This window comes from Equus asinus, chromosome 28 (assembly GCF_041296235.1).
Source record: "Equus asinus isolate D_3611 breed Donkey chromosome 28, EquAss-T2T_v2, whole genome shotgun sequence".
Classification (NCBI taxonomy): domain Eukaryota; kingdom Metazoa; phylum Chordata; class Mammalia; order Perissodactyla; family Equidae; genus Equus; species Equus asinus.
In genome coordinates this window covers 49300065-49315340 of record NC_091817.1, presented here as the reverse complement: position 1 = coordinate 49315340, position 15276 = coordinate 49300065, and the positions used below count along the sequence as shown (strand labels likewise).

Below are 15276 nucleotides of genomic sequence, written 5' to 3'. Positions count from 1 at the left end.
AGTGGCCTTGCAGTAGGGAAGGCCCAGGAGAGCTGGGAATGACCACGTGCCCCCAGGGCTGGAGACTGGTTTCTGAGTCACTTTACAGTTTACATTCGGTTCTTAGGTTAGTGGGCCCCCAGGGCTCAGAGGAGAGGTGGCCTGTCACCTGCAATGGTAGACACCAGAGCAGATGTGTGCGCTCCCTTGGGGGAAGTCCCGCCCCACCATCCTGCCCTAGGGCCGGGTATGGGCATCACAAGGGAGGTGGTGGGAAAGGCCCCAGGCAGCCAGGCCAGCGCTGGAAGCCCACAGGGACAGGGCAGAGACACTTGTCCCCAGAGGGTCTGGGTCTCAAGGTTGGGTCTCCTTGGGCAGATCCCTTCACCTCCTGGAGCCTCAGTTTCCTCATCTGTGAAATGGTGGCAATGGCAGCAGCTGCCTCAGGGCCCATGGGGCCATCTCTCGCTGTCTTCAGGCCCCTCAGAGCAGCCCTGAGCGGGGCTGTGGTCCATCGCATGGAGGGGACAGGCATATCACATGCTCCCAGGCCCAGCCACCCCCTTATGGGAGGACTTAAGGGTACTTGTGACAGGGCCTGGCTCAGAGTGACTCAGGGCCACCCGGGCCCACAGGACGCTGTAGCCAGGGCCTGCTCAGAGTGACTCAGGGCCACCCGGGCCCACAGGACGCTGTAGCCAGGGCCTGCTCAGAGTGACTCAGGGCCACCCGGGCCCACAGGACGCTGTAGCCAGGGCCTGCTCAGAGTGACTCAGGGCCACCCGGGCCCACAGGACGCTGTAGCCAGGGCCTGCTCAGAGTGACTCAGGGCCACACGGGCCCACAGGACGCTGTAGCCAGGGCCTGCTCAGAGTGACTCAGGGCCACCCGGGCCCACAGGACGCTGTAGCCAGGGCCTGCTCAGAGTGACTCAGGGCCACCCGGGCCCACAGGACGCTGTAGCCAGGGCCTGCTCAGAGTGACTCAGGGCCACCCGGGCCCACAGGACGCTGTAGCCAGGGCCTGCTCAGAGTGACTCAGGGCCACCCGGGCCCACAGGACGCTGTAGCCAGGGCCTGCTCAGAGTGACTCAGGGCCACCCGGGCCCACAGGACGCTGTAGCCAGGGCCTGCTCAGAGTGACTCAGGGCCACCCGGGCCCACAGGACGCTGTAGCCAGGGCCTGCTCAGAGTGACTCAGGGCCACCCGGGCCCACAGGACGCTGTAGCCAGGGCCTGCTCAGAGTGACTCAGGGCCACCCGGGCCCACAGGACGCTGTAGCCAGGGCCTGCTCAGAGTGACTCAGGGCCACCCGGGCCCACAGGACGCTGTAGCCAGGGCCTGCTCAGAGTGACTCAGGGCCACCCGGGCCCACAGGACGCTGTAGCCAGGGCCTGCTCAGAGTGACTCAGGGCCACCCGGGCCCACAGGACGCTGTAGCCAGGGCCTGCTCAGAGTGACTCAGGGCCACCCGGGCCCACAGGACGCTGTAGCCAGGGCCTGCTCAGAGTGACTCAGGGCCACCCGGGCCCACAGGACGCTGTAGCCAGGGCCTGCTCAGAGTGACTCAGGGCCACCCGGGCCCACAGGACGCTGTAGCCAGGGCCTGCTCAGAGTGACTCAGGGCCACCCGGGCCCACAGGACGCTGTAGCCAGGGCCTGCTCAGAGTGACTCAGGGCCACCCGGGCCCACAGGACGCTGTAGCCAGGGCCTGCTCAGAGTGACTCAGGGCCACCCGGGCCCACAGGACGCTGTAGCCAGGGCCTGCTCAGAGTGACTCAGGGCCACCCGGGCCCACAGGACGCTGTAGCCAGGGCCTGCTCAGAGTGACTCAGGGCCACCCGGGCCCACAGGACGCTGTAGCCAGGGCCTGCTCAGAGTGACTCAGGGCCACCCGGGCCCACAGGACGCTGTAGCCAGGGCCTGCTCAGAGTGACTCAGGGCCACCCGGGCCCACAGGACGCTGTAGCCAGGGCCTGCTCAGAGTGACTCAGGGCCACCCGGGCCCACAGGACGCTGTAGCCAGGGCCTGCTCAGAGTGACTCAGGGCCACCCGGGCCCACAGGACGCTGTAGCCAGGGCCTGCTCAGAGTGACTCAGGGCCACCCGGGCCCACAGGACGCTGTAGCCAGGGCCTGCTCAGAGTGACTCAGGGCCACCCGGGCCCACAGGACGCTGTAGCCAGGGCCTGCTCAGAGTGACTCAGGGCCACACGGGCCCACAGGACGCTGTAGCCAGGGCCTGCTCAGAGTGACTCAGGGCCACACGGGCCCACAGGACGCTGTAGCCAGGGCCTGCTCAGAGTGACTCAGGGCCACACGGGCCCACAGGACGCTGTAGCCAGGGCCTGCTCAGAGTGACTCAGGGCCACACGGGCCCACAGGACGCTGTAGCCAGGGCCTGGCTCAGAGTGACTCAGGGCCACACGGGCCCACAGGACGCTGTAGCCAGGGCCTGCTCAGAGTGACTCAGGGCCACACGGGCCCACAGGACGCTGTAGCCAGGGCCTGCTCAGAGTGACTCAGGGCCACACGGGCCCACAGGACGCTGTAGCCAGGGCCTGCTCAGAGTGACTCAGGGCCACACGGGCCCACAGGACGCTGTAGCCAGGGCCTGCTCAGAGTGACTCAGGGCCACACGGGCCCACAGGACGCTGTAGCCAGGGCCTGCTCAGAGTGACTCAGGGCCACACGGGCCCACAGGACGCTGTAGCCAGGGCCTGCTCAGAGTGACTCAGGGCCACACGGGCCCACAGGACGCTGTAGCCAGGGCCTGCTCAGAGTGACTCAGGGCCACACGGGCCCACAGGACGCTGTAGCCAGGGCCTGCTCAGAGTGACTCAGGGCCACACGGGCCCACAGGACGCTGTAGCCAGGGCCTGCTCAGAGTGACTCAGGGCCACACGGGCCCACAGGACGCTGTAGCCAGGGCCTGCTCAGAGTGACTCAGGGCCACACGGGCCCACAGGACGCTGTAGCCAGGGCCTGCTCAGGGCTGGAGTTCAGTTCTCCACACCAGTTGCCTGTGCCCCTGGAGACGGGACAGGGCCAGGCAGGGCAGGGCCATTGCCTGGTGGCCAGTGCCCCGTGGGCCAGTCTGCTCCTTGAGAACACCCAGAGCGCAGGTCACGTGGCAGACTCAGCAGTCCCCCTCTGCCACCAGGAAGGACTGTGGTGATGGAACCACGGTCGAAGGAGGGTTGGCTGTTATTTCCTGTGTGCGTTCTTTGATAGTTTTTAATTGAAGCCTTTCTGTTGGCCCTGCAGGGCTCTCTGCTAACTTAGCATCCAGAGTCTTAACAGGATGGAAGTTACAGGCTCTGGTGAGCTGGCCTCCCCCTCCAGGATGAGAGCGAAGGTCCCACAGCCACCCTGGGCCTCTGGATGGTGCCGGGGAGCCGTCACTGTGCTTTCTCCCGAGCCCGCTAAGGGCACCGGGCACTCAGAGCCCACTGACCAGACGGGACTCAGAGCCCCGTGGCCCCATGGCGTGGGCAGCCCGTTTCACAGCGCAGGAGCCCGAAGCTGAGCACTTGCTCTCTTGGCCCATGATTGTGAAGCAGGATCTGAGGCCATAGCTGCTCCATGTCGTCCGTGTCCATGAAGCACAGTGGAAACCAGGGAGGTCTGACGCGGATGGCGTGAGGCCCGCCTGGTCCCTGTCTGCAGAGAGTGTCCTGGGTCTGCCATAGCAAATGGCACAAACTGGGGGGCTTAAAACAACGGAAACGTGTCCTCCCGCAGTTCCGGAGGCCAGAGTCCAAAACCAGGGCACACTGCCGCTGACACCTGTAGGGAGGCTCCTTCCTGCCTCCTCCAGCTTCCGGTGGCTCGTTGGCCTGTGGCACTATCGCTCATCTCTGCCTCCGTGCTTATGTGCCTGCTTCCCACGACTGTCTCTCTGCTTCTCTGTGTCTTAGAAGGACACTCATGGGATTTTGGGCCCCCCATCCATGATCTCATCTCAAGGTCCTTATCTCAGTTACATCTGCAAAGAGCCTTTTTCCAAATCCAGTCACATCCTGACGTTCTGATGGACATGAATTTGGGGGGACACTATTTAGTGCACTGCATGACGTAAGTGACCATCATGTTGAACCCCAGGGGATTCAAGTGGGATGGAGGCGGAAGGTTCCGGCACGGTGGATGCTCCCCCTGTTTGGGGAATGACTTTCCCCTCGTCAGCGTCCTGAGTCCTGTCCCAGGAGGGGTGCCTGTGGGCCATGACGGGAGGGAGAGCAGTGGGTGGGGCGGGGCAGGCCCAGTCAGCCCAGATGCTCTGGGATTTCCTCTAGCTGCCTCCCAACCCCCATCTCCAGATGGGGGGTGTCAGTGGGCTGCGGTCCCATGCCCAGGCCAAGGCAAGGCCCTGCTGAGCATTCAACCAGGTCTTCCTCCATGCAGAGGCCTGGCGTGGTCCCAGGAAACAGGGACTGTGGGGAGCCCTTGTCCTCTGATTCAGGAGCCGAGGGCTGGGGGGCAGGACCACTCCCAGTCCTGTCCCTCTGTGCACCTGGCCGCTGGGTACCCTCCCAGGCTTCTGTGCACCAGGAGGCTTCTCCGAGAGTGGGGGTGCCCCCCAGGGTCGATGGTTCCCATGGCTGTGTCTGCATGACACAGAGATTTGGGCTGCTTTTCCCTGAAGTCAGATCCCCAGGGCCCTTTGAACGCTCCAGCCCCCGTCACCCTGGCTCTGCTTGGTTCCCAAGGCTGCTGTGACATTGCGATTTGCCGGAGGGCCTGGTCTCTGGCTGTGTGCTAGCTTTCTCATTCTTGGCAGCCTCCCAGAGGTGCCGTCAGTGGCTGCATTTCAGGGCGAGGCGAGGAGAGGCAGCCTCGAAGGAGACGGAGCTTAGGGGCCTGCCCGAGGGCACATATGGATGCCCCGAGGGCTAGGACCTGCCTGGGGGGCATGCTGCCTTCTGCCTGGGCAGCAGGTTAGAGGCAGCTTTGAGATCTGCAGAAAAGCCCCAGGGAAGGGGCAACAGCCCAGGGAACCCCACGGTGTGACAGGAACCATGGGTGTCCTACTGTGGGGCCCCCCTGGTCCCCATGGGAGGGCCTGCACTTCTCTGTCGTCCATCCTGACCGCTTTCCGGCTGCCCTCCCAGTCGCTGGGGCCCCCTGATGACAGGGCCTAAGTGAGGAGCTCGGCAGTCGTGGGGCTGTTGCATCCCTTCCTCCCGTGTCCGCCGGTGCCTGGATTTCTGTGCCGAAACAGCGATGAAGCCCTGGCTCGGGGTCCAGGGGAAAGAAGGCTGCGGGCAGGCAGCATGTGTGCCCTGGCCTTGGGGAGTGGTGGCACGTGGGCCAGGCATTTGTCACTCGCCCTCTAGAGCAGGGTCTCTGCTTGGCACTGTTGCATCGGGGACTGTCTGCTGTGGGGGCCACCCCATGTGTTCCAGGTTGTGGGGCGGCACCCCTGGCCTCCACCCACTACATGACTCCCACCCCAGCTGTGACAGCCCCATGTGTCTTCCGATGTCCCCACATGTCCCCTGATTGCTGGTAGGTTATTGAGAACCACCGTTGTGGAGTCTAGAATGTACCTTCTTCTCGGGAAGGAGCGTGTCTCCCGTCTCTGTCCCGTGGCGGCTGCCAGGCCTGGGGCAGCTGCTGATGCGCATCGTTCAATGGAGGTATGGCTGCCTCCCCAGCTTCTTGCTGCCCTGGAGACGGGCAGGCGGGCCCTCCCTCCAGCTCTCCAAACCCCCCTGAGCCCACCTGCTGTGAGGGCTCCAGCCCCGGCAGGACAGCCAGAGCCGCTGCCCCTGGCGGTCACCCCTGAGCTCCTTCAGGCTGCGCCAGCCCTGTGGGGGCCAAGCTGAGCACTGCCCAGAGCCAACAGTCCTGGCGCCCGTGTTGTGGCGCCCATCAAGAGAAGGGGCGGTGCGATCGGCCAGCGTTTGGTCGGGTGCCCGTTGGAGCTCCGGGTCTTCAATCCAGGCCAGTGTCCAGCACAGGCTGAGGCCAAGCAAACCAGGAGCTCTGCCATGGGGGCGCGTGTGCCACCCACTCTCGGGGCAGTTCACTCTCAGATGCCTCCCTCCGTCCCTGGTCTGAAGTGGGGCACACTGTGTCCATGGGAGGCAGGAGACAGAATGAGGTGACAGGGCAGAGGTACAGCTCAGAGGAACTTGTGTGGGTTGATTGGGGCCCAAAGCAGCCAAATCCTTGGCCGAGCTTTGCCTGCTCTCCCCCCCACCCCCACCCCATGTCAGGAGAGAAGCAGGAGGTCTGCTGGCTGCCCTCAAGGCCACGGTGTCAGGGGGCCGTCCCTCCGTGCTCCTGGATGTCTGCTTTCCTCCAAGGGACATCAGGAGGGAGGCCCCAGACAGCTGAGGGAGGTCCCGGCAAGACGGCGAGATTCTTCAGTCTGTGTTTGCCCAGAGCAGCTAGTGTTTTCTTGGGGTTTCAGAGGCTGCAAAATCAAGCTGTCGATCCCAGGAAATACCGCTATGGCAGAAATTCTGTCCCCAGCATGGCCATCCCAGGGAGACAACTGCGTTAATATGTCAGCACTCTGAGCCGGGGACCACAGAGCCGAGTCACCCCTTCATGAGAACATCGAAGCTGCCCAGGCCTCAGGGCAGCTGTTCTTACCTGAGATCCCCAGGCCGATCTCAAGCCTCGAATTTTATCCTCAGCGAGAACAGCAGCCGTCGCCCTGCACAGCAGGGTCTCACACACACATACACAGAGACACAGACACACTGTGTCGCTAATTCAGGATCATGCTTGAGGTGGGAGCCAGTTTTAACAACTGCCCCCAAACCCATATCCCAGCATATGCGAAGAGAAATTCAACTTGAATAATAAACAGGAGATAGAAAAGCAGATCCTAATGGGAAAATGGGGCAGGTTAATGAGGAAATTAAAATTCAAGACAAATGTGCATTACCTGTGAGGAACCTTTACTGTGAAAGACCTTTAGTGCTCCAGTGGGTGCAGGAGCCTGGCCTGGCAGCGCCCTTCGGGGGTCCTGATCTTTCGGAGATCTGGGTAGGGGGAGCCGTCCTGGGTGGCCTCCCCTGGGTTCTCAGGGGCACCCGCAGCGTCCCGGGAGAGCAGCAGGCCTGAGGTGGCAAGGACTCAAGCTCATGCATGCGGTACCCGGAGGTGAGACACGCCAGCCCCGGCCTTCACAGGAGCTGTCCTTGTGGTCCCAGACCCCTGCTGCATGCTGGCAGATCCCCATGTCCCTGGGCAGGTAGCCTGAGCCTCAGTTTCCCCAACTATAGGACAGATGCTCCTCCCCCTTCCCCACAGCCGAAGTATGTGGGCAAGGCCCTGGGACGTGCAGGGCTCTGCAAATGTAAAGGAATACACATTCCAGAACATTCCATGGGGGAGCAGCTGCTGAGGCACTGTTGAGGGGTATGCCATCCTGAGCTGGCTCTCTGCACTGCCCCCACCCGCCCGGCCTGCTGACCACCCTGTGACCAGGCAGTGCCAGCCCCGGGCCTCCAAGACAGGTCATGTGCAGGCGTCAGGTCAGGTGAGGTGCCAGCCGCCCTGGAGGCTGTTCTCATCTCATCACAAGACCGAGGCCTCATCAGGGGGTGGGGGCTCCGGCTCAGGCTGGAGATAGGCAGCCTGAGCACACCTGCATGGTCAGGAGAGATGAGCCCGCAGAGTCCAGGCGTCCAGAATAAGACGATGGATCCAGAAACAGGAACTCAGGGGCTCGCCTCCCTGTGTGGTGTTTGCCATAGGAAACCCAGTGCTCCCTTTGAAATGCAGGCTTCAGCTGAGTAAAATGACAAGGTTTTATGGGAACCTCTCTTTCAAAGGGTCCCCTTTGCAAACCTCCACATGTACCATCACCCTGTCCTGTTCCTGGGGTGACCAAGGCTGTCATCCTTGTGAAAGGCATAGAACCCCTTTGTGTCCTCCATCCCCTGTACCCCGAGGGGCCTCAGACCTACCAGCTATGGGTGACATTGACCCATGGAGCAGCCCTGGGGTCACCTCCCAGCCTGGTGCCATGGGACCTGGGCCAGCGGCTTATCAGCAGGATGAGGGCACAGACCCTTGCGTCCAGAGCCACAAGGACTCAGTTAGGAACGGTCCCCAGGGGGCCAGCCCGTGGCCGAGTGGTTAAGTTCGCGCACTCTGCTTCAGCAGCCCAGGTTTTGCCGGTTCGGACCCTGGGCGTGGACATGGCACTGCTCGTCAGGCCATGCTGAGGCGGCATCCCACATGCCACAACTAGAAGGACCCACAACTAAGATACACAACTATGTACTGAGGGGATTTGGGGAGAAAAAGCAGGGAAAACAAAAAAGAATCGGTCCCCAAGCTAATGAGCGGTCCGCATCTGACTAAGAGTCCAGCTTCTTCAGCTTTGTGCCTGACAGGCCAGCCACTGTCGGGTGGGTGGGAAGTGACCCGGGTGCCTTCGTTTCCATTGGTGTCTTTGCTCTTGTTTCAAGCCCTCCTTCCTGCAAGGCAGTCATCTGTGAAGTGCGTGTCTGTGCGCTGGCCGCCCCAGAACTGAGGGAGCCAGGAACTAGAAACCCACTGGGCAGGTGACCCTCGTCAGTGGGGAGCTGAGGGCCAGCCCACCCAACCCCTGGCCTGTGAGCGTTCCTGGACCGTTTCACAGACGATGTAACTGAGCCTCGGGAAGCACCAGAAGCTGTCCCAGGAGCTGGGGACCCTCTGAGATGCCCACGTGTCATGGTGTCTGTTGTACTGGGCTGAGTGGTATCCCCCAAAACACATGTCCACCGGAACCTGTGAAAGGGACCCTATTTGGAGAAAGGGTCTGTGCGGATGTAATTAAGGTGAGCATTGAGATGAGACCATCCTGGATTCGGGCGGCCTCTCAAGGCAGCGAGGTCCTTCTGAGAGACAAGAGGAGACACAGTAAAGAAGGCCGTGTGAAGATGGAGCAGAGGCTGGAGGGATGTGGCCACAAGCCAGGGGACGCCTGGGGCCCCCAGGAGCTGGAAGAGGCAGGAAGGACCCACCCCTGGAGCCTCTGGAGGGAGTGCGGCCCTGTGACCCCTACGTTTCAGACCTCTGGCTCCAGGACTATGAGAGAAGACATCTCTATTGTCTAAGCCGCCCAGTCTGTGTCCACCTGTGAGGGCAGCCCCAGGACACTCACACACGGACCTCACTGAGCCACAGCACAGATTCGACGGGCTTGTCTGTCTGCAGGCTCTGAAACAGGGAGACTGTAGTCCCCGGGGATGCTGGGTCCTGCCCGTTCCAGGGAGAAAGGGTCAGCAGAGAAGTGGACTAAGCCATCCAGACCCCACCCCACTGTGTCCAGGAGCCCAATACCTTGTCCATCTGGTTCACGGACCACGGCTGAGATGCCCGCGTGGACACCTGTCCAGAAGGCTCTCACTAAGCAGTCCCCGGGGAGGGAGTGTGTCCTGGAGTAGGGGCACCATCCACCGGGACCGTTTCCTGATTCCCAGCAGGGTGTCGGTGCTGCCGTGGTCCCAGGACAGATCTGGGCCATCTTTGGGTCATTTTGTGCTTGCAGCGGCCTACGAGGGAGGTGGTGTTTGGAGCTGCATGGCGCAGTGGGAGGCCGGGTCAGGTTTCGCAGCTCTGGATTCTGCTGCACTAAGGGCTGCAGCAAAGCTCAAACCCACATCCCCCTGACCTGAAGGGCGCGTCACGGAGCCTGGGGGGTGACCAGGGCTGATCGGCCCCTCCCTTCTGACCTGCACCCCCGAGGAAGCAGGCCCACCCCTGCATCTACCGTCTCGTGTGTCCCGTCTCTCAGAGTATGGACGGGCGGCTGGCGCCCAGAATGGCCAAAAGTCAGCAGAGCTGACGTCCCCTCAAGTGGACCAGGGGCCTCTCAGGGGCCACGTTTCTCCAGGTCACTGCTGCTCACTCTGCTTGCTCACCCCCAGCCCTGGGATAAGTTTGGGAAATGTGTGTACCCGGCGGCTCAGCAGGTGCATTTAATTAGTCGCAGTGGAAAACCTTCACCCCTACATTTTTGTTTGTTACTGTATTTTGCTCCAGAAACATTCCAGAACTTGAGGCGTGCCCTCTGTGCAGCACTCTCTAACCCACATTCCTTTCTGTCTGTTTGGCCTTTGCCAGGTGACATCTCCAATCTGGATCCCAAGTTCTCCTTTGAAGGTACCAACCTGGACGTGGGGAACATCGTGTTGGCGCTGTATAGTGGCCTCTTTGCCTATGGGGGATGGTAAGTTCCAGAATGTCTGGGTCCCTGGGCCTTGGGACATATAGGCTCGACCCCCAAATGTCAGAAGTCTAACTCTCGGCCGTCCACAGGCAGTTTTAGAGAGTGGCAGGAGACCCTCTGGGAGCTGCTCCGAGCCCCACGTGTCCTGAAAAAGCACAGAGGGAACACATGGTAGCACTTTCCACAGCTGTGTCTGGCCCCTGAGGAGAGGGCCCTGTGGATGAACCTTGGCCGACGGGCAGAAAGCATCTGGGCCTGATGGTCCTCGGCCTCCCCCAGGAGCAGAGTGCCTGCCTGCAGCTCTCTGCTGGCACTTGCTGTCCCCCTGGGTCCCTAGCTGTGGCACTGCTCTCTGGCCGGGCTGCATAGGACCACAAGAAGGGCTGCATGGCAGGTGGGCGGGGAAGGTGCTGGAAGGCAGGTCAGGAGGTGGACAGGGATACCCTGGAGTCCACTTGGCAGGGGTGGCACCAGCAATGTGGACATTGAACCCCTAAGGGCTGCCCTTGGAGTCTTGCCCCAGGTAGCCTCTGACCCCAGCCCTCAGTGCTCAGTGATGGCGTGTGAGCAGCCGGGAAGCAGGTCTGCGAGGGCATAGGGGGAGGGGGAGTCCGCTAGACTGGGCTCCGTGTCCCCTTCGGAACAGAGTGGCCTGAGGGGTGTGGATTTCTTAGGGGAGCAGCACTGCACCCTCTGCCCCAGTGGCTCACCAAGTGGCCGGGTGGCAGGTGCAGGGATCTCCCCTCAGCCAGCCCAGAGCTGCCAGGAGGGGCTCCCTGAGGACTCTGTGTCCTTTGTCCCTAATGACTGGGAGGAATGTATAAGTAACCCCTGCTCTCTAAATTCTAGGAATTACTTGAATTTTGTCACGGAGGAGATGATCAACCCCTACAGGTAGGCGTGTATGTACAGGCATTCTGTTACATGACGTGAGGTGCACGGAGGGAGAGGTCTGGCTCTCCAAGCCTGTCCCTGGGCCCAGCCCAGCCGCGGACAGAAGCAGGGCAGGGTCAGTGGGAGGGGCCTTGGGGTTGGATCAGGCTGGGGGGTGGTTTCTGGGCTCACACTGGCCACATGGTGGCCATGTGCTCTTGGACAGAAGCCCCATCAGAATGTGCAGGAATCCCCGTTTCACAGACATGCCCCTCCTGTTCCTTCCAGAAACCTGCCCCTGGCCATCATCATCTCCCTCCCCATCGTCACCCTGGTGTACGTGCTGACAAACCTGGCCTACTTCACCACGCTGTCCACTGAACAGATGCTGACGTCGGAGGCCGTGGCCGTGGTAAGACACCACCTGCCAGGATCCGCCCGGGTCTCCTTGAGGCCAGCCCTACCGCCTCCGAGCCCGTGATGCAGAGCAGACAGGGCCCGTCGTCTGTAGTGGACACATTTTTCAACTCGGAGGGCTTGAGCTGTGCTTTGCCAAGCCAGCCAGAAGTACAGCGCTGGTTCTCACCCTGCTGTACTAGTGAGGATCGAGGGGACTTTAAAGTGCTGCTGCCCCGGCCGCACCCTGGCCAGCTTTAAATTGGCGCGTCTGCGGTGGTGCTGGCATTGGCCGCCTTTAAAGCCGAGGGCTGGACGGCTCTCCCCCTCTGCCCGGGTACACCCCGAGCCGCCTCTGGGCAGTCTGGACGCAGGGTTCAGAGTAGGGGCAGCAGCCCCACGGTGGCAGCTGGCTGAGCGCCTTGTCAGTCTCCCAAACCAAGCAGGGTAGGGCCCCAAATAGAACCAGCAGGCTTGCGAATGCCCGCCTGGTGGATCCAGTGGGCTCACCCCCCGCGGTGTCCTCTCACTTTGGCAGGCGAGGGTAGTGCTTGCCCGTCCCAGCTTCTGAGTAAATACTCACTGTCTTGCACTGGGCCGGGTGCTGGGGACCCAGCCAGAGGCAGCTGCCTGTGCTCGGGGGGCAGACTCACGGGTGGGGAGAAGGGCTGTGCACACAGTGGACCTGGTGGCATGCCAGGACAGAAGGGCCTGAGGAAAGTGCTAGAACCAGGGGCCGGGAGTGGGACACGGGGTGTGTTCTGAAGAAGGTCCTGTCCCTGGGACACCCCCAAGTCCAGACCCCGAGGAGTCACTGCGTGTGCCGAAGCCTCATGATGAGCTGGCGGGAGGGCCGTGCAGACAGAGGTGGGCCGGGTGGGCTGAGGCTGGGCCGTGGGGACGCGCACTGTCCAGGGGGAGAAGGTGGGGCCTCCGAAGTTGGAGCCGCAGGCAAGGGTGCTCATGTTCAGCGTCTGTCTAGGACTTCGGGAACTATCACCTGGGTGTCATGTCCTGGATCATCCCTGTCTTCGTGGGCCTATCCTGCTTTGGCTCCGTCAATGGGTCCCTCTTCACGTCCTCCAGGTGAGCCCCAGGTGGGGACCGCCCTCCTGTCACCCAGGTTCTGCGGGAGCAGGAGCAGAGCCAGGTGACCGGCTGAGCTGGCAGGGCGGGCAGCCGCCGCACACGGCTTTTAACCTGTGCTCTGGAAGCGTTGTGTGTTATGCTGAGTAACGTATAGCTGTCAAAACCTTGAAGTAATACAGAAATAAAGGAGCAGTGAACTCTCCCCCACCACTCCAGTCCCCTGCCCAGAGGTGACACAAATGCTGTGTCCTTCCAGACTCTCTCATGGGTACATTTTGCACCCTGCCAGGGGGGCTGGAGGTGAGGAAGGTGGCTGAGTTCTCTCTTTGCCAGCTGAGTCATCAGGGTCACCAAGAGGCCACGGCAGGGACCCCAGCCTTCGTGCACGGGCCCTCTTTGCTCCCACCCTGCCTGGGGTTGCACGGGCACATGACTGACTGCCTGCTCCTCTGTCCACAGGCTGTTCTTCGTGGGGTCGAGGGAGGGCCACCTGCCTTCTATTCTCTCCATGATCCACCCGCAGCTCCTGACGCCCATGCCCTCCCTCCTGTTCACGGTAAGTCTGCAGTGCCGTCCACGGTCCCCTGTCCCTGGGAGGATCACAGTAGATTGAAATGGAGACTGCACTGTCCCTCAGAGATCGTTTGGGGGGCTCCCCAACGGAGGGGACAGGGAGGGAGGCTGCCTGTCCCGTGTGCGTGACACCCGTCCCAGCTTTACCTGGTGTCCACTGGGCTGCAGACCGAAGGCAGAGACTGAGATGCAGATAGTGAACACGAGCGTTTCCTTGCATTGTGGCCTCTGCTGCCGCTCCGCAGAACACCAAAGGGCACTAGGTTTGTTTTTTCAAAGTTTTTAATTCCAAAAACAATACATGGTCGCTGTAAAGAAACTTCAGACAGTCTGGAAGTGTGCGAGGCCAAAGCCCCATTCTCCCAGGGAACTGCTGAGTGTCGGCAGCCTCCTTTGCTCTGTGCCTCTCTAGAGCCTCGTGGGTGTGTTTACAGGTGTGTGACACACGCGGGGTTTGTTTTTTTAATTGTTCACATTGCGTGCGTTTTCTTCAGCTTGTTTACGTCTTTCCATGCCAGTACGTGCGATCGTGTTAGTTCTCTGTTGCTGTGTAATAAATCGCCCCAAAATGCAGCGGCCTGAATGGAAAAGATTGATTGCCTCTCAGTTTCTGCGTCAGGAGTTTGGGGCTGGGTGGCCCTGGTTCAGGGTCCCTCAAGGGGTTGGTGATCAACACAGCGTTGTGGCTGCCGCCCCTGCTGAAGGCTCAGCCGGGGCTGGAGGAGCCACTTCAGGACGAGAGGCCTCGGTTCCTCAGGGCGTGGCAGCCAGCTGCCCCGGGGCCAGTGAGCCAAGAGGCACAGCGGGCAGAAAGTCCTGTGCGTGTCTTCTGTGACCTGCCTTGAAAGTCATGCTCCGTTGTTTCTGTCTCGCTCTGTTTGTTGGCAGCAAGTTGCTAAGTATGGCCCGACACAGAGAGAGGTTCCACCTCGTGAAGGGAGTGTGTCGAATGATATTTGGACAAGTTTAAAACTACCACAGGGTGCAGTCTCCATTTGGAAGCCGCTCCGCGGTGTTCATGGCGCAGTGCACGGTGGCTCATTTGGTGACCCCGCAGAGGGCGCCTGGGCTGCTTCCCGGCGTTGCTCCTGCTGTTGGTGGTGCCTTCACCTCCGTGAGGTCCACGCAGCTTTGCCATTTTCCCATTTGCACCTGCCTCTGCTATCTGAGAAGTTGCGTATTGCTCAGCCCAGGGCTTCCTCTGAGGCAGGAGCGAGTGGGGCGGTGGGCTGGCCCCGCGGTGGCCCGGAGTTGGCGCGGCCTCCGAGGGCTCAGCTGGCCCGGTTTCTCGGCTCGCAGTGCATCATGACCCTGCTCTACACCTTCTCCACGGACATCTTCTCCGTCATCAACTTCTTCAGCTTCTTCAACTGGCTCTGCGTGGCCCTGGCCATCGCGGGGATGCTGTGGCTCCGCTACAAGAAGCCGGACCTGGAGCGGCCCATCAAGGTGAGGGCCTGGGCAGCGGTCAACCCTGGGCTGGTGGGGGCTCGCAAGGTCATGCGCTTGAGCAACAGGGTCCTAGTGTCCCTCAGGGCCCTGGGTCACGAGGCAGCACCCACACCGCCTTGTGCTTCTGCCCCTCCTGGCTTGTGCCTTGGGCAAGCCACCGTCCCTCTCTGAGCGACTGTCCCCTCTGCAGACCAGGGCAGTTCTGGTGAGAACTGAGCAGGATGCACATGTGAACGCGCTTCTGAGCTAGATGTGGGGGGGCATGATTCAACTGACAAATATTTATTGGAAGTCTCTTGAGTGCTAAGCGTATGGTTCCAGGTGCTGGGGTCCATCCTAGGACAAAATAGAGCCCCCAGATCCCTGCCCTTCTAGAGTTTATATTCTAGCAAGACGTGAAAAGCAGGACATAAGAAACCTGCAGCACTGGGTGGGCAGGGGATGGGGGGCAGGCAGGCAGGGTGATGGGCCTGACTGGCCTGGGTCAGCGTTGGGCAGGACAGCCGGGGGACGGGGGGCATTAGAAGGGGGCATGTGGGCAGAGGTCCCATGTCAGCCTGGCACGTGGTAGGCTGTGTCTCATGTCAGCCTGGGCACATGGGGGCCATGTCCCTGTCATCCTGGGCATGTGGTGGCCTGTGTCCTTGTGGGGCAGAGGGATGCACAGTCTGGGCTGAGCAAGTGGGGTCCTTCCTCACCTTCATCTCCCGGGGAGTCATGCCAGTGTGTAG

At 61.5% G+C, this 15276-nt stretch overlaps 1 protein-coding gene across 1 annotated transcript in view; it reads left to right on the top strand.

Moving 5' to 3' along the window:
- The window catches only part of SLC7A5 (solute carrier family 7 member 5), a 35176-nt gene that overhangs the window by 15171 nt on the left and 4729 nt on the right, over positions 1 to 15276 (top strand). Inside the window, exons 3-8 of the mRNA XM_014827321.3 lie at positions 10057 to 10162; positions 11012 to 11056; positions 11324 to 11447; positions 12414 to 12517; positions 12980 to 13076; positions 14393 to 14542. Coding sequence (XP_014682807.3) covers positions 10057 to 10162; positions 11012 to 11056; positions 11324 to 11447; positions 12414 to 12517; positions 12980 to 13076; positions 14393 to 14542 — 626 coding nt within the window. The remainder of the gene's footprint in view (positions 1 to 10056; positions 10163 to 11011; positions 11057 to 11323; positions 11448 to 12413; positions 12518 to 12979; positions 13077 to 14392; positions 14543 to 15276) is intronic.